The sequence below is a fragment of the Drosophila hydei genome, unplaced genomic scaffold (genome assembly GCF_003285905.1).
Source record: "Drosophila hydei strain 15085-1641.00,03,60 unplaced genomic scaffold, DhydRS2 tig00000063-arrow-pilon, whole genome shotgun sequence".
In the NCBI taxonomy this organism is placed as follows: Eukaryota; Metazoa; Arthropoda; class Insecta; order Diptera; family Drosophilidae; genus Drosophila; species Drosophila hydei.
The window spans coordinates 5,372,661-5,399,630 of record NW_022045657.1 but is presented as its reverse complement, the minus strand read 5'-3'; the positions used below and the strand labels follow the sequence as shown (position 1 = coordinate 5,399,630).

At 37.0% G+C, this 26,970-nt stretch overlaps 1 protein-coding gene across 6 annotated transcripts in view; it reads right to left on the bottom strand.

The window, feature by feature from the left end:
• The window catches only part of LOC111601416 (tight junction protein ZO-1), a 103,611-nt gene extending 81,503 nt beyond the window's left edge, over nt 1–22,108 (bottom strand). For all 6 annotated transcript variants that reach the window (XM_023317979.2, XM_023317981.2, XM_023317987.2 and 3 more), the window contains exon 1: nt 21,518–22,108. In XM_023317979.2, the coding sequence (XP_023173747.2) occupies nt 21,518–22,067 (550 nt within the window). In that variant the 5' untranslated portion in view covers nt 22,068–22,108. The remainder of the gene's footprint in view (nt 1–21,517) is intronic.
• Nucleotides 22,109–26,970: the final 4,862 nt, after the last annotated feature.

Genomic DNA, 26,970 nt, shown 5'->3' with positions numbered 1-26,970 from the left:
CTTTTAAATTTATTTTTTGAAATTATACGAATAATAAATATTAAATAATTATATTAAAGTCAATAAACAAGGTTTTACCAATATTGAAAATTTATCTTATGAGCACATATCTTAAGTGGACAGCTAATTGGCTGTTCGCAGAGAATATTGCGCACATAAAGAACAGCAGGTCCGCTTATTGATAAGCTCCAATGGAATAGAAGGATTTAATGCGTCGGCCGTGATGTGCAGCCATAAAATGGGAGGCTATGTTTTAACGATTTACTAGCCATGACGCAGAGGCATTACAAATGAGGCTCTCCCGTAATTTATATGGCACAATCTCAATTCTATTTGTATGATGCGTTGAGCAACAAAATATTGAGGCGATCGTTAAATGCGTTCATGCAAATGTGAAAATCGCTTGGTATCAACCAAATCTGGCAGTTAAAGGTAAATGGTAAATGAATTGGCAGCAGCAGCTGCCATACCGGCAGCATAATTGAGTATCTGTAGCCACTAAATACTTGAACTGGAGCCAGGAACAGGTCCAGCACGGACAGCGGCTCATAAGTATTGTTGGACTGGCCGATCAGGTGCGTAATGAAAAAATGTTTGTTGTTTGCTGTCTTGCGGTTGGCCTCTTGCCACCTCCATATTTGTGCAAAATGCGCATGCGCGCGTGCCTCACTTGGCCTGGAGTTGACTTGAAACTCGGATTGGGATTCGGGTGGTTTGCCCCTGCCACATGGCCTGGCTTTGGTCGGCTTGGTACGGCTTGCCTTGGTTGATTGTTTGTCTTTGGCAGTATTCAAAGCACGCGCGTTTACAAATTGAAAACTTGTTAAGCCGCCCGACGACGACTGGCAACAGGTGAACCCGGCTACACAGTTGGACTCGAGCACAGGCTCGAGCTGCCAATTTGTGGCCGAGAGCCACATAACTTAGGAGCTCGGCGCGTCGCTGTCGTGTTGATCGTTTTGATAGAGCTGTTGACATTTTGTGGCTGCCAGAACTTTATGCTAATTGAATGCCAACATTTTTACTTACTCATAGAATCACACACACCCACCCATTAAAGTAAACGTCCAGCGAGCTCTATACATACCTGAAAATAAACAAAAAAATATATAAAATAAATATAAAAGCATTAGAACGTTTATATGTGTTTATGTATATGGAAATTGGGTTAACGCATTCGATTCCCAGCGGAATTGAGTGTCGATGGGAACTGCTGCCGTGTCTTGTCAATGAACATTTTACCTGGGATTGCTTTGATTTTAAAGGTTCTGTGAAAACATAAACACAACTTTTTGTATCCAAAAATAAATGAAGAAAACCAAATAGCCAAGGGCAATTGACCCAGTTTCCCATATGAAAGAAGAAAAAACACTTTTCCACAGCCGATAAAGTGGCTTTTCGGCACTTGCACCCAGAAATAAGTCGATGCATTGGAAAACAATGCAATCCAAGTGCATCCAAATGCCATAAAATACTTCAAGCCACTTGAGCTTCATATTATAAACAAAGCAGTAAATCGAGCTAACTCCAAATACACTTCAGAATACATGGCCTTGATGTGAAGAGCTGTTTAGAGAATCGTTGGAAAATGGAGATTATATTGCAAGTTGCACAAAGAAAAGAAAAAGTTTTAATATTTTCAAAATTGTAGTTAGCTTTAAGAAAATAAATTAAAATTCATTGAATTTTAATACTTAAGCTTTAACATTTTGAAGAACATTTTATTAAAAAATAATCATTTTTAGTTTTTTAAATTTCATTTTTTATGTATTTTCTGCAAGATCTATTTATGAATTAATTTGTATCTAATAGGTTGAATAGAATTTTCAGAAATGTGAACAGTAAGTAACTGTTCAATTATAATATATATTATATATATTAATATAATATTATATAATATAATATATATTAATCAGTTCGTAAAATTTAGATTAATCTAAAATGTATAATATTGCCCACCTTTACTAATATGTCAAGTATTTTTAGTACGCTTCCCACTTATCGAATTACTGAATGAAGGAGCCGGTAAGAACCGCAAAACCTCAAGTTAGAAATGTACGCTTAAGCCGCCATTATGCATATTAAAATAACTTGGAATGTACCAAGTTGTGGATGCAATGGAGTGAACGAGAGTCAGAGCAGTTTGAAGCGTACTCTACAAAGAGCACGCGTCGGACCGCGCCTGCCACAGTAAGCACTCAACAAAGTGGCCACCGAGCAAACCAATTGACACTTGAACGTGCAACGTGCAACGTGCAACGTGGGCTGCGGCACTACCAGGGGCCAGGGGCCAAGGGCAAACAGGCAAACGGGCAAGCGAGCAATAGATGTTGCTATACAAACCACCAACGCACCGCCGGGTGGGCCTGACAGCCAGACGGCACAAGCTGGTAAAATGGTAAACTGTCAAACAGGCGGCGGCGGCATTGGCCCTTTTGGCCCTTCGCACATCCCACCAACTCAGTGACACTCGGTCGCCGGGGAAGGTTGACGTTTTATTTGATTTTACGCTTGGTTGCATTTTTGCACTCGTCCCAGCTCTCGCTGGAGTAAGTGCCAGCTGAAGTTGAAAGCTAGTGGTGCCGGCGGTGGTGCTGGCTGGCCGACTGGCTGACTGGCTGGGCTACTCGATATGCATCGATTTTCAAGTGCTGAACAGCAGCCAAGAAGGCTGCATAATGCATAAACTCTGACACCAGCAACTGGTCAAACAATGGCCAAGATTAATGGTCTTGGCTGTGACACAGGATATGATGCCCTTTGCTGGCATTTGAAAATTCATGATTGTTTGGATTCACCATGGCCTGGCCTGGACTAGTCTGTGTGTAAATTGTCTACAATTTTTGTCTCATTTTTTAAAATTTTTAATGAGTTCTCGCCCGAAACATGACTTGTCACTTGTCCTTATCCAGCACACACACACATACACTCTCACATAACATAATATACGACAGTCGTACGTTCGTATGACTTCATCTTCATTACCATTTTGTCTGCTGGCAGCTGGCAGCTGGCAGGGCATTGTCTAGGATCGGCATTGGCATTGTCTATAGCGTCTATGTTTACCATATTGTTTGTCCCCCACTTGACATTTGCGCTGCTCCGCTCTGTGCCGGGCAAATAAACTAACAGGATTATGTGCAGCCATTGTTGGCCTCCGGCTTAAGCACTCGCCGAAAGCCTCGTAATCCTTTAATGCCATGGGCCAGCTATCTACACCAACTGCGACACAGCGTTAACTCTATGCAAATTTATTTACTTTTCAGTCTAAAAATATATATTCTGTATGTAACAGATAGTATGGTGTATATATATATATATACATATATAAATTGAAAACAAAGGCAACGTGTGCGGCTTCGTTGGCTTGGCTCCTGGTTAACTGGGCAAATAACACGCCACGTTGCACAAGGACAATGACACCAATTGCACTTGAAATGTATGAAGGATGCAGCGCAATTGTCTTAAAAGTCACAGGCATAAAAATAACTCTGAATTTAATCACATAGATAAGCATAAAAGCAGATCAGATAAGCCGCAAGACTGCAGTCCACGTAATTGGTGCCGAGACTTGCAGATTTTCTAAGCCAATTAATGATAAGCCAATGTGGCTTGACATTGATCGCCAGCCGTTGAGCTTCACATTGGATATTAAGATAAAATTAATATGACTAAAAAATCTAACAGATGTCCAAGCTGTAGCTGAGTTTGTTATTTAATTAGAGTCAAAGCAGCTTATCGATAGGCTGAACTACTTTTATGCTGCCTTTGCTACATTCAAAGTTCAATTCTGCTTTAAAGTAAGTATTAAGATTAAGATATACAGTTACATAAATATATATATATACTTCTATTCTATATCTATACATCTAACCTTCACTGTGTCAAACGCAGCTGAACTTTTGCTGAAGCGAATCAAACATTTCGTCCAGATTTCAGCGCTTCCATTCAAAAAACTGTCTGCTCAGTGCAAACGGCAAAAACAAAATCAAAATACAATTGGATTCGACTTCGAGCCAAACAGCAGCCGAGAAACCAAGCCAAAAATAAATACATAAAAAACAAGATCGAAGCAGAAATGTAAATGTGCCACGATTTCGAAATGTGCACAAATGCATTTAATGGATATAAAAATAGATAGAGACAGCGGCAAATGCAGAGCCAAAGGCAGTCGGCAGACAAATTTGGTTCGCTTGGATATCTGTAGATACATACATACACACATATATTTATAGAGTACATAGTCTGTAGGGAATTGATGTTGTCTGCACTTGTCTCTGCCGAAGCACAGATGCCAGCGCAAAGCCCATTTTTGATTTGCATTGAAAATTGTCTGGGCTGCCGCTCACTCTCCCCTCGGCCCTTGGACGGGATGCAGCCTGCCAACTGGCGCGTGGCTGCAATAACATCAACAACAGCAACACAACAACAGCAACAACAACAACCATTTCATGCTGTGCCCGCATCTGGACTATATGTAAGTGCAACTGCTGTCTCTCGCGCCTTTCCCTCCGCGGCACCACCGACTGCTGCCCACAACGGACGACCCATTGGGCACATTGGTGCATAGGGCATCTGTTTTACATACTTGACAAATTAATAATAATTACGCTCTGCCCGTGTGCGAGTGCATTCTGTGGGGCTATTTCCCCAAAACTCTACAAATTGCTCTCTAATGTTACAAAAGGTTGGGTCTCTGTCGAACGGATGTGGAGTGCGTAGGCACTTTGAAGTTAATTTTGATTGATTTGGATACATTTGCTTGATTTATGTGAAATACCAAACCCAGTTCCAGCTGATTAGGAGACACGCATAGCCACATTTTCTCACGAACATGGAAATTTTAATGAGATCTTACTATGTTAATATATAAATGAAAATGAAAAACTTTCAGCTTATAAAATATATCAAATTGCAAGCTTAATAATTTAGGTTTTTAAATAGGTTTTAGCCATAGATTATTAAATTTTTATTTTCTAGCTAAATATAAATATATTTATTATTTAAAAAATAAATATTCAGATATATATGGATCAGAAGGCATAAGCCAAGTTTCCTTTATTTACGTCTTCTGCAAGAAATCTGAAAAGCACTTGGGCAAGTTTAGATTTTTAGGCAACATTTAGCAAACAGTTTATAATTTATGGTAAAACCATGAACACTAACAACTTGTGCTAACAGCTTGTAAGAATACACAGTAATATATGCAGACATATACAGTTGCTCGTTTGACTATAAATTATGGCACACGTAACCAGCATGTGGAATTGTAAGCCGACTTCTTAGCACGAGCACCGCAGCTCTTCTCCTGACTGCTGCCCAAATAGATATGCATCTGAAAGCGAGCGAACTGGAGTGCATTGCAATTTATACCACTTATACGCTAAAGTTGCGCCATTAAAGCCAAAGAGGCGTTAACCCCCGCCCAGATGGCGAGGATGGCTGTGTGTAGTTGGAGCCTGCAAATGTTTTATATACTAAATGCGACAGACACAAAAGGACTAAAACACTTTGGCCCAAAAGAGTTAAGGCGAGTGCACAGACAGGATGTGGCTAAAATATGGCTGGGCTGTGGCGGTGGTCTGTTGTGCTGTGTTGTGGCTGGGCTGTGTGCTTATTCTGGCCACAGCCGAAGCCGTAGCCAGAGCCAGGACCTTTTTGTTGTAACATGCAAAATGTTAATTCATTTCCAAGTCGACCCCGGATTTTTATCTCTCACGTGCGCGGAAGCTTCAACTTGTTACCGCCCAAGCCAGCAGCAGGACGTTAGCAAGCTACCAGGACCTGGCACAAATGCCAACTAAACAAAATGTTTTGTTACGAGGGCGGCAAAAGGTGCAGGCGTTAGCACATTTCCTTTTCCGTTTTCTCTCAGCCATTTTCGGCTGCTGTTGCAGCAACCTGAAAGCTGCCAGTTCCCATTGTGATAGCGCTTAATTTGTGGCCTGTCAGCTGCCGAAGAGAATGTATCTTAAAGCAGCAGTCGTGCAAAGCTCAGAGATGCAGCATCCATTTAAGCGCCATTTCTGTGCTTCCACTTGCTGCAAATTGACTTTTCGAACCTATCTATCATTTTTGCTCAACTTTTAATAACTGAATTTCCGTCAGTCCACTTCAATGTAGCAAAAAATATTGAGTTTTAATATGTCTACTGCCGCAGGCTGCACAGTGGCGTGAGCGCCTCTCAAAATTGCTCTAAATTTAATTATTCAATTTAACAGTTTAAACGGATTCACTGGCTACTTTTTGGTTGTTGAAATGCAATTTTCCAAATTAGATTTTCATAGCCAAAAATGAAATATTTAAAGATTGACTAAAAACTCAATTTATGGCTTTCTGGCAATTTGGAAATTTGTTTTTAATTATATTTCAAAAATAAATATTTTTAACAAAATATATATTAACTTGTTTTGGCATCAATTAAGATTTAATTAAGCAGCTGTTCAGTATTGACAAGGACTAAGCAATATGGGCTCAGCATACAAGAGAATCGACAACAATCGATTTTTTAGATTCTATTGATATCGATACAATTTATTATAAATATATGACTCAGATTCTTGCTTTTAAAGATATTAAATACTTTAAATTTAGGAGTAACTTACATATAATAAGGCCTGCAAAAAATGGAGTATTAATAGTGAAGTCTAGATAGAATTTCGAATCGAAATTTATAATACAGATATATATATATATATATATATATATGTACATATGTAAGCAAACTTCATTTGTTTCTTTAAATGCTAAATGCCTTCAGCCTTCAAGCAATCATATAGCAACGATAAATAGATTCGTCTTTCTGTCACAATCAATTTGAGCATAGATCTAAGTGATCAAAAATGGAATATGTTAATCAACTGCAGCATTTACAAACTACAAATTGTTTGCCAATGATAACTCAATTTTCTTGTGCTCATTTAAATATTAAATTTGTCGCATTATATAACTTTCATGGATACTCAAACCACTGTGCGCACTAAATCAAACCACGCAAAAAACGTGCTGACCTGCCGCTAACGCTGAGTGCAGCTTGTTGCCTGACTCTTTCGGCATCCACATCCACATCCACATCCACATCGCCATCGATATCGAATATGCAAAGCGAGTGTGGGTGCCAAACTACATGTGTATGTCCACGATGACAACGCAAACGATGTCGATGCTAGAATGGATGAATGGCTGTTCGAATGTTTTGACTTTTGGCGTTGGCCTGCGCCCATGTGACTTAGTATATGTGTTTGCTTGTGTGTCTGCTGTCTCTTTCGACTGCTTTTGGCTAAATTGGCGAGAGCCGCCCACACGACGGTGCTGGCAAACAACGTGCGCCCATATGGGGACATGCAAATGGCCACTGACTGCTCCAGCCTCAACCAGCTGACGTTGTTTAAATACACAAATCTACGTTTCTAGACACATGTACATATATATGATGTATGTGTGTGTGTGTGTTGGTTTGGGCAGCCGCGTGGTCGGTGAGTGCATTTACATGACGCAGCGAAAGTGAATTGAAGCCATGATTATGCAGGCAGCCACAGTCAACACAGACAGCGGCGACAGGCAACATCAGAGTAACAGCATCAGCAACAAAGGCAACAAAAGGCGCAACAGCAACAACAACATTTGACATATGTTTGATTGGACTCACATTAATATCTAGATACATACAACAGCAGACGCAGAAGCTGGACATTGAAGCTGAGCCTAAGGCCGAGGCTAACTCTGAGGATCGTCGTGTTGACCACTCGCTTGGTTCAAGTCACAGTGACTGCCATTTGGAGCGGGTGTCGTAAAAACATGACTGGCAGCCACAAATTATGTTAAACGAAGGTGCCACACAGCACAGCGGAAGGTGGCAGTCAAGTAGCTGCCCCACCGACTGCTGCCTGTCCGTCCAGCTAGCTGATGAGCCCGACAAGCCGTGCCCCACAGCCAAGCAAAGATGACGCCCAATCACTGGAACATCTGTTGCTCGCAGTCTCCCGACAGCAATGACATCAGAAGGCGGCGCGGCATACCTCCAAGCTAATTGTAATTTGCATAGGTTGCAGGGCATCAAAGAATCGCCCAACTTCTGCAGCAGAAGTGATAAGTGTCAGGCAGCAAAATATTAGTAGGCTAAGCACAATAAAGTTGTAATTAACAAGAAGTATTTAAGGGTTTTCAATGTATGCCAAAGAGTCGACTACTAAATACCCTACAAAATAAGCTTCTTTATTGTTTATTTTGCATAAATTCATAAATACTTACAGATGAGGCAAATTTTTTTATTATGATCGCAACTAGAATTCTCTTGTCTTGAATCGCATCCATTGTATAAAATAATTGAGTTTATTTAAACTGCATATATTTTAAACTAATTAAACTTTCTTTAACACAACTTATTTAAATAATTTGCTTTAGAGTAAAATTCATATTCATATAATATAATAAAAAAATATTATATTTTTTATAAACAACAACTATTGATCCTTTAACTAACCCTTAAACGAACCCCATCCACCGATCCTTAGCTAAAAACTTTCCAACGAATTATGTATTTATATCGTTGAAAACGCAAATTAACAATTTTGATCACTTTTATGCATCGTGTTGGCTCATCTTCTTCTTCCTCTTGAAGGGGCGCGCCCCTTGTCGCGCCCATCCTGCTAGCTCATCAATTTTATAGTTTGGCGAGTGTTTTCCAAGTCAACTGAGCCATGAAAAGGCGATGCATGTAATTTATAGCAGTTTCCTTCTTGCTTTGACTGCATTATTTCCAATTCCACGCCCGCTGATATGCAAATTTAGCTGAGGGTAGCTCCCCTATTGCTATATATACCTCTCCGACTCTTGTTGAAAATACAAATTTATTAATTTATGCAACACTTGAGCTTATATTTATTGTGGTTGCCGTTGCTGTTGCTGCTGTTGCTTTTCTTGTACTGTGATTTCACGCAACATTTGCTAAGAGAGAAAAATTTCTATAGCTCTCGGCGCCGTTACATTTAGTTGATAAATTATTTCATTAAGTATAGTGATACACATATGTAAAGTATACCCAGCTAGACATCGATTATCTGAAGTGTAGTTGGAGCACTGATATACCCTTTACTCTTTGTCGATGTATATGCAAAGGCAAGTAACTAGAGCTATATAAGAACTCTGTAAGTTAAGCTATAGGGTATCTAGCAGTCTACCATGCTTGCTTGTTCTCTGTGTTATTATACGCTAATTGCTTGCATTCTTACAGAAAAATAAATAATTGTAAATGCTTGTTGCGGCTCGTTAGGCCAGCCACCACACACGGCACTCAACTTCGACTTGTGGCCGGCGTGGGCGTTTCCTGCGAGCATTTCCATTTCTGTTTTGGCGAGTAATTCGGAGCTAGTTGCATAGCAGGTTATTAGCGCCTTAATGAACCTCTTTACAACTGCCAATCACAATGCGAGCATTGGAAAATATGGCCAGTAGTTACACATACACAAATATGGAAACAGAGGCAAAGCGCTGACTCCTCAAGTGGAGTTAATTTTCATGTTTTTATATTTTTATAACTGATATTCACGTGGGAGGCGTGAAAATGTAACTCGCATTAGTCTGAGCCCTGTAAATTGACCATTGACATGGGACGCCGCGGCGTTTGGGTCGTAGGTTGAGCAGATGTTGGCTGCTTTATAGAGGAAACACTTGACTTATGGCTACTAAACTGCGAGTGGGCGGAAGTTGTAAGCTGGACATAATGGGACGCTTTAAGTTTATTGTGCCATAAAATCTTAAATTTGTTGTAATTAATGAACAGCTTGTAATACATATTCAATCATTTTAACGAGTTTACTCACAGTTTATTAGCTTTTTGTTCTGAAAACTATTTTAATTTAATTTTAAAAAATGTTTTTACCTCAGAGTCAACTACAAATTAAATGGAGTATTATTTTATTGATATAAATAATAAATATTTCAAGAAATGAAAATTTGTTTTAAATACACAATATATATATATGTGACATTATATTAAAGCGCACAAATATATATTACTAAGTTTTATCATTTTTGATAAAAAAATAAAAGTAATCAATTTTTGAAAAATAAATCAAATAAAATGTAATAAAAGTGAAATATCTTTCATAAAAATGAAAAATAAAAATTTATATAAATAATATTTATTTTAACTACATAAACAATATATCAATATTAAATTAAAAATATATAGCTCAGTATTAAAAAATTGTTGTTACAAAAATTAATTAATTAATTATTAATTTTTATGAACAAATTGATTTAAAATTTAATAATATTTATTTTAAATTATATTAAAAGATCATTTAGCTTCAACGGAATTCTTTTTAGTAAATTTTCAACATATTAACTTAATTTAAATAAGTTTATTCACTGGTGGCATTCATAAATTAAGCAATAATTGTAGGTGAATGGCTATTTGTCCAGCAATTGTCATCAAATGTCGCCTTTTTCTACTCTTTACTTTACACTGTTCAGCACGTAAAGTGGCCAGATAATGGCAATAAATTCTCGCCTTCAATGCACTGTGCAGACGGCTCAGCTGTGGTCAATTGGCAATAACAATTGACTGAGCGGTCGGCAGCAGACAAAATAATTTACAGTAATTGCGCGAAATTAAATTATCAATTGCAGACGTCAGGCGACACGCAATAAATAAATTATTATGATTATTATTTATATGCCGGGGATTATGTGAACTAAGAGAAATTGCACTTTCCCACAGGATTCGAAAGTTGAGGGTATGTCGGCAACGCCCTGTGCCCTAACCCCTGCCCCCTGTCTAGCCAACAGCTTGTCTGCTTTCGCATAAAATTGCATCAATAATTGCACAGCCAGCGGCATCCGCCCCAAAATGCATTTTGTATCGAGCGACTGAGCGGAAGTTTGCCAGCGTCTGTATTTGTATTTGTATTTGTATTTGTGCATTTCCGCTGGCCGGCACGTGCAAAGAAAATATTTGCACAGCCGCAAAAGTTACGGGCAGCCAAGTTACCACCTCCTCCACCTCCTGCGAGGCCAGGGCGTGAATGCGTGCAGAGTCTTTGAATATCTCACGGTTGCTGAAGCCGTCGACTATCTGTGAGCTGAGCTAGAGCCACAGGCAGAGCAGCAGCCAGAGGCTGGCTGTGACCTCGTCTAATGTGACGCCAACGCCACGCCTCTGCCTGAGCCAACGCCTCCGACCCCGTCTCCGCCTCTGCCCCTATCACTGACAATATGATATCTAATTTGCCATTGTATTTAGTTTTCGATTTCAAACACGACTCGAATTGAACTCAATTTATATCAATATATATATATTTAGCTAGTTTATATGCATATATACAATGTATATATGTGTGCGTATAAAAGCCTAATAGCAGCCAATCAACGCGCTGTTGTTAGCTGAACTTTGTGGCCAGCACAGGTGCGCAGTAACAGACAGGTAACATGCGTAGACATTGAATAATTGTTACTGACGCAACGAAGCGTTGCGATTCAGGGCGTGTGTAAAGCAGGCAACAGCATGTTGCCTAATTTAGTTTGTAAAATGTAGATCAACAACATTTTAGAATCTGCAAATGAATTGTGTATACAAACTGAAATCTATTTAAATATTATATAAAATTATATAAATATTTTATGCTATGTATAAAAATCTTAACTCGCATCAGTTGAATACTTTGTCTGCCTTTATGGAAAGCACTTAGCTAATGGCTTAAATGACTGCTTGTATAATAGCTTGATATATTAGATTTAAATTTATATATTATATATCAGTTTAAATTATAAATAAAGCTATTTAAAAATTTAAATAAATTTATTATGTTTTAAATTGAATAATTCTGTACAGTTTCGATTTACAAACGATCATCCATATCTCAACAAATCAAATCTCAATTAAGCTTTAAGACGTGACTCTGAACACTTTTGAGTTTCAAATACAGGAGAAAAACATAATTAAATTAATTATAGATACTATAAAGACAACAAGAAGAGTACACCTATTCAATAATGTTTGCTTTGGTCAAAAGTTTCTGCCAAACCAATAAAATATTTTCGAAAATTATTTAATAAAACTTTTATACATTAAAAGCTTCAAGTATGATTTAGTTACACTTATCTTTATGATTGTAACAGAATTATGTAAATTGAGTTTATAGATAAATTAAAATTTGCAACTTCCTAGCAAGCAAATAATTCTTATGAATGCAAAAGTACAGAAAAGCAATAAGAAATACTGAAAGCAGATGAAATTTAAACATTTATAAGTATTTACAAATTTATTCTTATTCATTTATATTTATTATAATTTCAACATATATACAGATTTATTTTTAAACATATTATTCATTTAAAAAAGTCATAAATATTTATTCATTCACTTAATAAAGTCTATTCACAAGATTTTGCTCAGCTAAATATAAAAAGTCGCCATAAATTTGCATAAGCTGAGTTCATGACCAAAATAAATCGCAGTGCAAAAAAATGTGTTTTTTTTAAATAAAACACAAAAATCTGAGTAATTTAATCAACAACAGCTGAGACAAGCGACAAGCGTTTCGCTTTCTACAATGGCAATTCGCCATTCCAGGCATAAGACGCCAGCCTGATCTTGATTAATATAGATCAAATCAAAAGCAACAGCAACAACAACAACAACAACAACAACTACAACAACAACTACAACAACAGGCAGAACAAAAAGGCATAAAAGATGTCTGCGGATATTTTTACCGTCCGGCCGGCGTCTGGTGGGCAACTGAAGCAGCTTCAATTAAGAAATTTCATTAAAAGTCAGCAGCCAGACCAGAGGAGACGGCACAGAAAGAGAGAGTGCGAGCCACGCCCCTCTGCCCACTCTCCCCTCTCTATCCTGCTCACTCGCTAGCGTCCAGTGTCCATTGGTCTGCTGATTGCCATGGACATGCTGGAATTGCTGTCGATGATTGAGATAAACAGTGCACGTCGCACATGTGCTGGATATGTGTGCTCGTTCGCATGCGAGCAGAGCAGGAGCACACGATTTGCTGGAAGCTGTGCGCACACTGGCGCCCTCTGCCGCATCCCGTCCCACATGAAGTGTTCATGATCTGTCCGATGGCGCGTATATTCATAGCAACAATTTGAATTTTCTATAAATTTTAAATCGTAGCATATTAAAGAAATTTATGGCCCTAGTTGTTGAGACGCCTTCTATCTGAATAAGATAAATGTGCTTAGATCACATACTCCGATTCGATTACCTGCACAAAATTAAGTACTCTGCGAACAAAGTCAATCGAACTCGCTTTCAGTTCATATTGATTTCAATTTATATGATTTATGGCAAGGCACTTAAAACTGTGATGCGTAGGCTGTCAAGTTGAAGCTAAAATTAAGTCAAGTTCTCAGATTAAATTCTCAGAAAATGTTTAAAATTTTTGTCGTTATCATTTAAAATTTAAAAACTTAATTCAACGATGTAATAAAATTAATTTTTTAGCAATTTCTTAGGCAGTTATTTAGTTTAATATTTAAACTGATTTTAAGCTTAGATTATATAGTCCAAAAATCATTAAAATATTCATTATATTTTCCCCATATAATTTAAAATATTTACTATTTTGATTAGCTTCATCAACGGAGTTAACTATTTAATTAAATATTTTTAGAATTGTCAACATTTCTAAAAAATTAATTTTATTTAATGTTTTTATGTTCTTCAAACTCGAAGAGATTTTAGTTTCTTCCATTAAAGTCATCTAAAGTAAAAAACGGTTTATTGGTGTTGTAGCTGTCAAAGATGTTTCACGAAATGTAGGACATTGCCCCACTGTGCGCCTCTATGCGAATACAATTTCAAACATCGAATATGTATGACAACTAGCTTCAGGCAACAGCTGTCGTGTCAAAGAGCATCTTAGATATCAAAACAATAAAACATCAATGACCACACACACAAACAGTGAGGGTATACATATACATTTACATACATTTATATATATATATATATATACATATCTGTACGTGTGTGTGTGTGATCACAACTTAGCCCGCTGGCGCCCTTTGTTTGCCTAACGAACCCAAACAGCAAAAGCCATGTTTAATTTGTGCTTTGATTTCATTAAAAGTAAATAAATTTCTGATAACGAGAGATCGCGTTACTTTCATGGGCGGTCGATTTTATAGAATTTTTCGAACTTTATGGCGTTCAATAAAGATTTTAATTGCTTATTAAAAGCATTTTATTTGCTTTTCCTGATTGCTTTTTGTCAGATAATATTTGTTTAGTGCTTGAAGGTTGAATATTAAAATAATTCGAAATGTTGTTTAAAAAATATTCTTTTGAAGATTTGAAAGATTTATAATAAAAAAAACAAACGTTCAATCTGTCTTGAATATTCGTACTGTTAATTGTGAATCCCCGTTTTAGCAATAACTGAATGTGACATGTGTCAGTTGGTTTGTAGATAAGGTTTAGAAAACATATTTTAAATAAATATTTAGAAATTGCAGAAAATAATACTGCTGAGAGAGGGACTTCAGGGAGGAGAGATTCGGCAAAGCAAAAAGCAGTTTTCATAGATTTTAAATTTTATGCAATTCTTTGTTTAACAGTTAAGATCAGAAAATCATTATAAATTTTTATTTGTAGATAGGTAAATCATAATGCCACCTCTACTGCTTTCTATACTTTTGGATAAGGTAGAAGAAGATATTGTTTCAACATTTTTGCTCTCTCTCTATGTCTTTCTCTAAATTTAAAAATAAGATTCATATAGTTAATTATTCACATTCTACTTGAAAGTCCAGCTAATTTCGGTCAGTATACATGGTATAGAAGAGGAATGTGGCTAACAAGGTTAGGTGTACAGAATGAACTTCTGACAATTAAGTCAAGAGTAAAGTTGGTTTAAGCCATCAAGCTTACCATGTCTTACATAGCTTTCACATATTGTTTAGCTGAAGATCTGATAAGCACAATTTGAACTCGTAAAATACTCGGTTCATAGCAAGAATTTTAAGTTGCTCCATTTTCCAGCTGAAAACGCTCCAATTATTTTCAAATTACATGCACTTTCCCCTTGGCCGGGCGATCATTATTTGGCGATTTTCCAACATTGAAGCGCAGCTACGTTTGACCATGTAAAGCACGCATTAAAAGACGAACCTGGACGGGCCTAGACAATGAGCGCAATGTTACTCGCTTTTAGCAATTTCAGTAACAACTTTTTGTTGCAAACTTTCTTTTCTTCAATTACCTTCGCAAAAAAAACAATATAGACATGTTGGTGGGCTTTTGAAGCACCGATCTTGAGATGATAATGACTGAACGGCCCACCAAATGGCGAAAACTGTAGCGAAAATCGAAACTCACAAAAAAAAAAAAACAATTGCTGAAACTAGCAACAGAAACAAACTTTGGTTACGGCTAACATTCATTTGAATATATCATTAAAACCAAGGCCAGATCTATTAAACGCCCAAACAGAAAAAAACGTATTTCACAAAGCTAAAGCTATACAAATCAAAACAAGTAATAAAACGAAAGAAAAAACCATATTAAACAAGAAATGGATTGAGTTGTTTTACTATCAAGTATATTTGAGATCACGAACTGCAATTATCTAACTGAAATGCATTCTGAATACTATGGGAAACTCTTGAAGAATTTATTTACTTTTAATGCATCAACATAATGAAGCGTTAAATCAAACATTTGCTCAACATATACACAATATATTTGGGGTCAGTCTTTGATCAAACCAATCAATCATCATTTTCAACAAGTGAGAAAGAGAGAGACGGAGAGGGAGAGATATCAAGAGATGCCACCAAGCTTGAAAGCGAATTATAATAATGCCTAAAACGTAACGGAAAGCGATCAATCCAACGATCAATAATCAAGTATCTGACCAATGAAGTAGAAGAAGTTATAGGGGAAAGAAGAAGAAGGAGAGGTAGAAGTAGTTTTTTAAGTGCAACTTTATGCACCGCCAGCTGCGCTTTATGAGGCAGAACGCCGTCATCGAAACTATGAATGAAATGCTTACCGGCTGTGCGTGCGTGTGCGTGTGTGTGTGTAAATTAAAGCTAATGACTTGTAAAAATAACAGAAAAATCATGTAAAAAAACTAAAAAAAAATGAAAAAACACAGATAACATTTCATGTCGTCAGGAGGTTGCATTTACACGCCATGCGGTGAGCGCAGATGAGTTTTTTCTGCATTATCTCTTTCCTTTACCTCTGTCTCTCTCTCTGCCTCTCTCTCTCTCTCACTCCTCAGGCAGGTCAAAATGCAGTAAATACAACGGATTTGCTGTTGTTATTGCTGTTGTTCTCGTTGTTGTTGCTGTTGCTGCTGCTTTTGCTGTTATTCAGTGGAAACCGAAACAGTTAGAGCGGCTGCAAGTCTGCATCTGACGGGTCTGCAACATCAGCCAACTGGCGAAAGGCTAACGACTTGTGCCAAGTTTATCAGCTGCACCAGCAGCAGCAGCAGGCAGCATAAAAAACCAAATTTAAAAAGTCCGCTGTTAATGCATATATGATGAGACATTAGATACCCTGTAGTAAATGTAAGCATTTTAATAGTGCAAATAGTTACAGGGATAGCATGTAAAATGGGTTTAAAATGGTACATTTATACAATAAACAATAAAAAAAATAATAAAGAAGTTGTTAAATAGCAAATCTAAATGTTATCAAGCTAATTTTGTTTTCTAATATATTATAAATAAATTATTGATCTTTTAACTTGTGGATTCTATCCGAAAAAGGCAAGCCATATTTTCGCTAATATACCAATATATTATTTTTAAGTTTCATAAGTCTAATCTTTCATCAAGTTATGTACATTTTCAGTCAGATGCATTAATCTTAAATTTACCACATATACACCCAATCAACCCCTTTTTGTTACAGGGTATAACAAAAACAACCACAGAACAGTTGTTGCTTGGAACAGACGCCAGTCTGGGATCAAGTGAGCAGTGAGTCTGCACTGGGGGAACGAGCCCAGCCGATCGACTACAGAACCGAATCGTTGTTACTTTGCATGAGTCACACCTTTCGGGGGATTTGTTGTAACGAAAGAGCGTAGAAACGAGCAATCGGTAAAAGAGACGCAAACAAGTTAAATGGGAGAACGCAAGGGAAACGCCAATGGCGTGACAGTTGTGTGGGTAAGCGGCTTACGCGATCATCCGTCGTTGCAAGTTGGAAGTTGCAAGTTGAAAGTTAAAGTTAATGCCCACAATTCATGTCAAAGGAAGAGGGAATAAGGCTTTAGCTTTGACGGCTACCGAAATTAATAAAGATCTTGCCAAGACTGGCCCTAATGAAGTTAAGTCGTAATCAGGCGACTGGTCTATTTATATGAAAATGATCCACTTACCACCCAGAAGCAGCTGGAGTTTAAATCAATATTATTACTCCTTTTATAGAATAATATCTTTATGTGACAGATAAATGATTAGCATTTTTACTGTGCTCCTCTTATCTGGAAACACAACAGCTTCAACCAATTCTGTTGTAAATGGATAAGACATAAAAAACAAGTCAGAATGATCTAGACAGAAGTGCCCGACTAGGATATACCTGTGCAGAGATTATATTCCAATCGTTTATGTTTCTTTTATGCATAATAAGCAACAACAAGAAATTATATATATATATATATATAGATATTTAGATATATATATGAGAAATTTATAAATAACTTTGAGATGCATTTCCTGAATGCAATTTTCAGATAATATAAAAGACGTTTAAATGTATCTATCTAACAAATCTTAATTCTTTTTATTTAAAAAGGCGTTTTCCAATTTGGGGTAAGCAATTTTGGGGTAAGTGGTAAGCAAAACCACAGAAAAATCCCCAAAAAATTCTTCAGGTTTTGTGGAATTCAAGTTACGCTTAAAAACAAGAAAAATTATCGAATATTTTCCATATGATAAACACTTACATACAAGCATATACATGGAAAATTTAAAGTTTCTCAGATCAAATCTAATCATGAATATATATATATATGTATATATATATGCATACAGCAATATACCCTGAATTGCCATTTTCAATGTATTCAGGTTATAAAAACTGTCATATCGCAGCAGACCCATTAAACTAAAGCAATCAGCAACATTTTAGCACATTTCCATAAATAACAGAAGAAAAAAGTTCATAACCCGTTTGTAGAGTGTTTACAAGCCAATCAACCTTGTTGCAAACTACTGAGAAAGAGGAGTAGGCAACAGCTGAAGCCAAGCTGTCGAATGAAGTTCAGCAACAACAAGAGCAGAAACAATAACAATAAAAACCACTAGCAAGTGGACGGGCACGACGACCTACTATTTGGCCCGGCCAGTGAGCATAAAGCCAATACTTTAATGGCGCCAGACACATCCTGAGTTTGTAACTGGAACGAAAGAGACGTCGATCGGAAAATCCAAGTTAACAGCGTAGCAAAATAAAACGCGTCATGAAAACCTACTTCGCGAGAGATAGAGCGAGAGCGGGAGCAGGCACAAATAAGTAGGACTGCGACATCAACAATACAAAACGAAGGCGGCCATAAAAACAGGATGCGCATGCGCAACAGCAAAACAGAAAGCAAAAGGTGAACGTGAACATCATAATGAAGTTGAGTGGAGGTAGAATAAATACACATAAAAAAGCGAAATCAAAGAAATCAACAAATAAACATAAAAGGAAACGTATTTCAGAGTAGATACACGCACACACAAGAAGCAACGTACAAGAACGATAAGAGCGGCACAGAAAGCAGGGGAAACGTTAAGCGAATCGACTAAGCGGCGGGGCGAATACAACACAGCAGCAGCAGAAGATAGTGATAGATAGAGAGAGGGAGGAAGAGGAAGGGGAAGAATACAGAGTGAGAGCGGGGGAAATGGCAAACGATAAACGTCATCGAGCAGATTATGCTGCATAAATTATCAAATGCAAAAGACAGTGCCAAAAGGGAGCGCCGACAGATGAAACGAGCAGCGAGAGCATAAGAGCGTAAAGAGGAAGAGAGAACGCTCAGGTAAGCATTACGCGCTGTAAATAATTGTAATTTACGAACAGGGAACTGGCTCTGCATCATCTTTCTACCTGAGGGAGCGGCAGTGGCAAAGAGCTAAAGAACCTAAAGTAGAGGCAAAATAAGAAGCAGCAGCAACAGCAGCAGCAGCAACGACACAGCGCAATAGCAAACAAGAAGAGCACGTACGAGAAATTAGCAAACAGAAGAAGAGAAGGAAAAGCGAAACGTCAACCCCGCTCGCACACAACTCCCAGGCACAAGTATTATGATTATGAAGCTAGGCGGCTGATCATAATGATGAATGGCCAGCAGGCAGAGTCAGACGTGTAGCGTAAACATGTACATAGATGAAAAACGAAAAAAAAAAAAACGAACCCTGTGGCAGTTGTACAAACGTAGACTCACTCACACATATACATTCATACTGACGTTGGCTCCATGGACATTGGGACCACGCGTAACGCGTTTCTTGTAATCGTGGCCAGAATCGTAAAACGTGATCGAGTGCCTTATGTACAATATATTGACCATGGGCTTTAGCAGAAACTTTTGTTGTTTTTGTCGTTATGTTGCCACTTTTAATACTCAGTACACAGAAAATGGGATAAAGTTAGGGTATATATAGATAGTTTTGCAAGTAGTGCAGATTAGGAGAAGGAAAAGTAAATTATAAATTATTATCTTCTAAACACTTTTGTGTGAGAATGTATTTTTATATATAATTAAACTTAAATAATATCTATATATGTAACCTCCATATAGATCATTAAAATACTATTCAACCATTTACTCTAATATCAAGTATAGGGTATCTGCACGTCTAGCATTTTATCCTGCAACAGTCTCAGTTCGTTTTTGATCTTGTTTGGTTTATTTCTTTTTTTTTTACTTCTTTTTTCTTGAACACGTATCGTGTAGTATGTAGTCTGATTATTTTTGTTTTGGTTTTTTTTTTTTTTTTTTCTGTACGAGCTAACAGCTTTTTCATTAGGGAAATACACATGCACAGCTACAACAACAACAACAAAGGCAGAGAGAGAAAAGGAACAATAGTTTATATTTTGCCTGGCTACTAACATGAGGTTGTTTTTGTTATTCTAGCTGCGCGATTCAGTCTCAATTTTGTTTTATTCCGTGGTCCCTGCCATCTCTTCCCTTGTTCTTCACTTCACTGTTCCCTGCCAACGTTGGCATAATTTACAATTCTTAAGAGAAATTTACATGCGAACCGAACATGTTGTATTGAGGTCTGGAATCGTTTCGTTCCCTTGTCTCAACTAAACTCGGTTGTGGGTCAATGAATCAATGAATCAGCGCGTCGATGTTTCCGTTTAACAGCTGTGCAAATTTTTGATCAACACGAAAACGTTGTGGAGAAGAGAACTATAATCTATGAACTACCTCGAAAGGCTCGGTATCAGCTTACAAGCGATCTGATTAGCTAGAAGTTTTGTAAAATTATTTTAGCTAATTAAATTATTAAGTTAACTTCATTGTGCTTAACCACAAAATAATATGTTCTTAGACTCCAATATAGCAACGAAAATACGTATTACCAGAAAATTTGGAACTCGGAAAAACTTATTAAGACAGATAATAGAAAGAAAATTCATTTTTCTGTAATGCTTCACAGACTTCGCTTATAAATTTCTATTCCCCTTTGTTTTATGACTAATCTTAACGTGTCTGTTATCACTAGGCGTCACGTTCTCTGTTTTTTTATCATTCCGTTCAAGGAAAACGGTTTATCATACAAAAAAGCAGATTTTTTTTGTTTAACTATCCGAAAACAAACAAACGGATTCATAATTGTTTTCTAGAATTTCTATAAGAATTTCAGTTTCTGAAGTATCTTTAACAACATTTTTGTTTCATATACTAATATATGTAATAAGAGAAGTTTATCTTAAATTTTTACTTTTGTACTTTTTGTATTTAAAAGAAACTAGATAAATATTCAAATAAATCAAAAGAATAAAACTTATTTTAATTCGTCAGATTTTCAAAAAGTTCTATGTAAAAAAAATGTATTTAAAGAAAAGTAAAAAATAACGATTAAAATCTTTCGTATTTTATGCTGACTTTTTAAGCTACGAATTTATGATGGATTAAAAAAGCATTAAAAGTCAGGTAGCTACGATCTCTATAGAAGGCTTTCTAGTGTCACCTGTCTCACTTCATAAACAAAATTAGCATAGAACCAAAGCGAAAAAGTCGTATAATCGTAGATATTATCAATTATTAACAGCACGCCCACGTAACGGGGCCACGCCTACAATTCAGCATTCCGTATGAAGCGAAAAAACGCAAATACCAATTAGCCGAGACGAGAAATTTTCAGAATCGATCGAGCGGAATTACGTGCATAATTCAGAGGCAATAATATCACGATTGGCGAAGCAGCCAACGCGTTTGCCGAACAGGTTCCACGTTTTGGGCCATGGAGAAGTCAACGGAGGGGCTGTGGGGCGTGGGATGTGGATATTAGAAATTTAGTCACTTACCACTTTTAAGACGATCGTTAATTAAATCCTCAATCAGCTGCGGACACTCGCATTCGATGGCATAGCAGAACTGTTTGAACTTCTCGAAGCCGCTTTTGGCAATAATTTCGATGAGATTGGCGCATTGCACGCGCACAATTTCCGCATCGTTGAGGGCTTCGGGAGCTGCGCCGCCACCACCGACAGATGGCGTTAGTGAGCGGTTGTCACTCTGGGCATGATCGCCATTGACACTGGCGCTGCGTGAGGAGCCAGCCAAGCTGGAGCTATAATCGCCGCCTACGCCACTGACGCTGGCGCTGCCGCCGCTGCCACTGCCGCTGCTACTGCTGGCGACAGCGCTGAGCTTGCGCTTCGTCAAGGCACCCACGCTCGATGGCGCGCTGCCCGGTTCGGTGGCGGTCTTCAGCAGCAGGTCCTCCTCAGACTGGCTGAGAACAGAGTTTTTGACGAGCACCGCTATTAGATCGGTGCTGCCCAGATCGAGCATAATGCGCTCCTGGTGACGCGACAGTAACAAGCGCACTTCTTCCTCTTCTTCGCGCGTCATTTTGACGTTTTGTTTGATTTGCCTTTTTCTATTCTTCTTATTTGTTGTTGTTGTTTGCAATGCACTTTTATTTATTGCACTTTAACACTTTTACACACACTCACTCACTGTTGTTGGTGTTGTTGTTGCTATTTAGCATGCATATTCGTTTGATTATTATTGAAATTTGTAAATTATTATGTATAATGTTTGTTATTATTCGAAACGCAAAAACACACAAACGCGCGCCATTTATTGGCGCTTACGCCGTTTTATTCGTTGCTCCGCTCGCACAACGTTCGTTCAACAAAGTCAGAAAGTAACTGAAAAACCGGCTCAGCTTGAAACAGCGACACAGTGTCTCACACAGACCTCGGAGAGCACGAATGAGCGAGAGAGTGAGCACAAAACGCCCGCACAATACGGAGAGAATAATGCACAGTGAAACATTGTTCGAGCTCTGCTGACAAATTTAAAATTCTACTGGCAGCAGTATATACATATATGATAAATATTTTTGATTTATAATTATAATTAAATATGATAAAATTAAGTAAAAAGTTACAGCATAATAATAATTGTTGAATATTTAAATGCATTTACTAAAACAAAAACAATTATGGAAAATTATATAGAAACTTATATATACCTATATTTAATATGTTTTAATACTTTCTTGTAATAATTTTCAAAACTTAATATTTTGAATTGCATTTCAGTTTATGGAACCACTGTTCGTTGCTTGCAATTGTGGTTGTTTCTCTTGCATTGCCCTGCAGCTGCAATTGCAAGCGATAACAGTGTATTGTTGTAGTATGTGTTGTAGCGATGTGTATGAGCGTGCGAGTGTGAAACAACAAAGTCAAACAAAACGTAATTGCATTTGCTTTGCATCTCTCACTCTCTGTCTTTTGGGAACGCAAAGAAATTGTCTTTGCGCTATTAAGCAGCATGTCTATCGAATATCGTATGGCAATCACGTAAACTATATATGGTTTGTTTGACAGTTAAAGCAAGTTTACAGAGTAATTCTATCAAATTCATATATTATGAATATACAATTTTTAGTATATACAACTGTTAATATGGTAGCAACTACATAATTAATTGCAGGAAGCGTTTAACATGGTAAAGAATTTATCGGAAATTTACAGCAAAAATAATCCCTTGGCCAATGAGCACAAATAACTCTAATTACATGTATTTAAGTAACAGATGTTGCTGCAGCCGCAAAGTAAACGACTAAGGATAACTGAAGGAAACAGACGATTGAACCACACAACAACAATTGAAAGCAGAAAATCTCTTAAGTCTAATTGGGGCATAAAGAAAAATAATAGTTCACAAAATAAAAAAAAAAATTAAATTTCATGGTATTTTATAATAATGTATAACATGTGTAATATAATGTTTTTAAAATAAAAATAAGTATAAAAGAGAATAAATAAAATATAATATTTTTAATAAAAAGAAAATAAAAACAAATGACAAATAATTTAAAATAATTTGAAATGAGTACTCAAAATATGCTATTTTTTCAAATAATCTAAAAAAAAATATTATTAGATAAACTGCTATTAAATCGTCACGTTCAAATCCATTGAGAAAATGAAATTTTAAATTTGGCACGTTTCTAGCATATCGAATTGGCGGATATATTCGAATATCGTATTTCAAAGTGCTGTTTTTCCAGTTAACAAATAGATAGAAATCAATTTAATTTAAAATTTTTCGAAATATTTCAAATACTTTCGAACGCAACAGGCGACAGCAGGTGTCGGCCACCCACAACATTCCAACATTCCGACATTCCAATAACAAAGTTCGTTTGCATAAATTGAGTTAAGTAATTGCAACTATTTGGATATTTGTGAGTGCCGCCCCCTATGGTCGGGTAGCTGCATAATTTATGCGAATTTGCTGAATCGTGCAAGTGTCGCCCATGCGTCGAGGCGGCAAACGAATAAAGCTACAACGCACTCCCGCAAATCTGTCAACCAAACAAATCTTCTATCAGAACAGCAACGTAGTGATTGACAGATTGACTGAATTAGTAATTGACTAACTGATTGATTGACTGAGTTACGGTCTGACTGATTGTCTGATGGTCTTGAACAGCTGAATGACGTAGCGGCTGAGTGGCATCTGCTGGATGATGTTTTGACTGATTGATGATCTTGAGCAAGTTAACAACTGATTCAATGAGGAACTGAGTGATTGACAGACTAACTGATCAGTTGATTGACCCAGTAACTGATTGATGATTTTTTGACTGACTGATGTTCTTGACCAACTGAATAACAGATTGAATGATTAATTAAGTGATTGACCGACTAAGTGAGCAATTGATTGATTCCATGACTGATTGATTGAGCGAGCCATTGATGCTTGTTTGATTGAATGATGGTCTTTAGCAACAAAGAAACTGATTGAATGAGGAACTGAGTGATTGACTAAATGATCCATTGATTGACTCAATCGATCGAGTAATTAATTGCTTGATAACAGTTTGACTGGTTGATGAGCAACTAAATAACGTGTTGACTAACTAGCTAATAGTCTAATTGACTGCCCACGTGACTAGCCGAACGATTAAGTGATAGCTTTTCAAATGATTGACTCTGTGAGTGAATGATTGATTGCCTGACTCGCCAACTGATCAATTGACTTATAAATTAAGACAAACGTCTAGGCTATAGTATGACTAAATATCTGCTTGATTTACTAGTTAAGAATGTCTCAAGAATGAATGCTCTAATTAGGTGATTGACTGACTGATTCATTTGATGAATGATTGAAAAACTCATACATTGTCAAGCTAATTAACTAACCGACTGCTTACTTAAGTGATGATGGATGATGGATTGACATGTTTGATAGCTATGAATAATAATATCAAATATGTTTCTGTATGATTCAAATGTATAGGATATATTCCTCAGAGAAGGCTCTATTTCCGAAAGCTTTCACCTGCCTCTCAATCCGAGCACAACTAATCCACTTTACAGCCATCAAAATATTTGTGAGCAATACGAAACTTTCCTTGAACATTTTCCTGATTTACACCTCAAGCGAATTGAGTGCATAAATTTCCCCTTACGCCACATAGATTGAAGGGGGATTACATTGCCAAATACCAATCGAAGTCGAAAAGCAAACATGTGAAAATGGTCCAGCTCCTGTGCCATGCCCATTTCGTTATCGCTTGGCACGTCGCTGCAGCTTCCTTTGCAATTAAGAGATTTGGTAGATGGGCTTAAAGCAAGAGCCCGCTACCCCACCCCCCCCCCCCCCCTCTATCTTTCTCTCCCTGACGTCCAATGTATTTCCTTTCTTTCCTGATTCGTGAGCCACTGTCCGAGAGGGTGTCTCTACCATCCATCAAAGCTGTCTGGTATCCTCCACAGCCAAGCAGGTGAAATTATTCGATAATCATCTGTGGAGTTAGACAGAGGGAGGGAGAGAGAGGGGTATCTTATTATACGGTAGTCAACTTCAAGATTGGCGCTGCACGTGGTATTTTTATTAAAGCATAATTGCTTAATGTTTTTAACGTTATCTGCTTGAAGAGCTGGAAAAACCAGCTGCCAAACATCTCGTTGCGTTTTGAAGAAAACTCATCGCATTTCATAAGCAGCTGAATCCAAATTTTTTATACGCCTAAAGGTGGCAATTGCTTTCAATTATAGCGACTTATCGCACATAATAATAATGATAATACACTAAAAATAAGTATTTAAGATATATTCCTAATGCTTAAAATTTGCCTATCTGGCGGAACATAAAAATGATCGACCAAAATTGTTGTATATTCGCCTATTTTCCGTTTACCGCTTTTTTATGACTTAATTGCCAGGTAATTTTGTTTTTACGACCAAAATGTTGAAAAATTCATGCCTAGCTACGTGCCTCAACTGTTTTACAAGCAAAAATTTAATTTCTAAGAACTTTTCTGAGCTTAAAAAATGACTAAAATTAAATATAAAAATTCTTATTAACGTAGTATTCAAGTTTATTTAAACTATAAAATTATTTTACTAGAATATTAATAAATAGAAAAAAAGTATAAAAAGTATTCTTAATTATAAATGTTGAGACACCCCAGCTCAAGTAATAGACAGTTTAAGCACGCATGCTGATGAAGTACAGTTATTCCATGTCCACACTGATTGATTCAAACAAAAGCACGCAAAAGTCTCCAAAACATGCACACGCCGAAAGATGAATGGAGAGAATTTGAGGTATAAGCTTACACGTACATATGTATATACATATGTATGTATATACCAAATATATTCCAAATTTATTTCATGTAGTGATGCTCCCTACTACAGGCAAACAGGCCACCAACAGTGCAGTATGCAATACATGCTTACATACATATGTACTTGTTTATGTACATATGTATTTTTGTCAAATATATGCCACGGCTCCATGTTATTTAATTTCATATTCTGAGACACGCCCATGCTAAATGCAGTCAAAGCACTCAATCTGATCAAATTCAGTTTTTCTATTCTCATACTTGCAAAATCTTTTAGATTAATACATACAAACATATGTATGTACTACATTTAACACATGTGTACATGCATATGCATAGGTAAATAAATACGTACATACATATGCGTAGGTAATTTTCCCATATAAAAATGACTGCTCTATTATTTAACATCAAACAGTGCGGTACACCATATTTATTACATACACACTCTTCATTCATGTTTGTACATCTAAAAGCCAAAAGTTAAATACTTAATTTATTGCACTCAATTAGTGAGGCACCCTACAGCACGGACAAATCAGCAAAAGCATGAGTTACAGTAAATATATTCCCGCACTTGCCAAATTACATTGATCGCCACCAATACATGCACAACGAAAAAGTCTCCAAAAAAGAAGATGTCTGAAAAGAGAGCGTGAG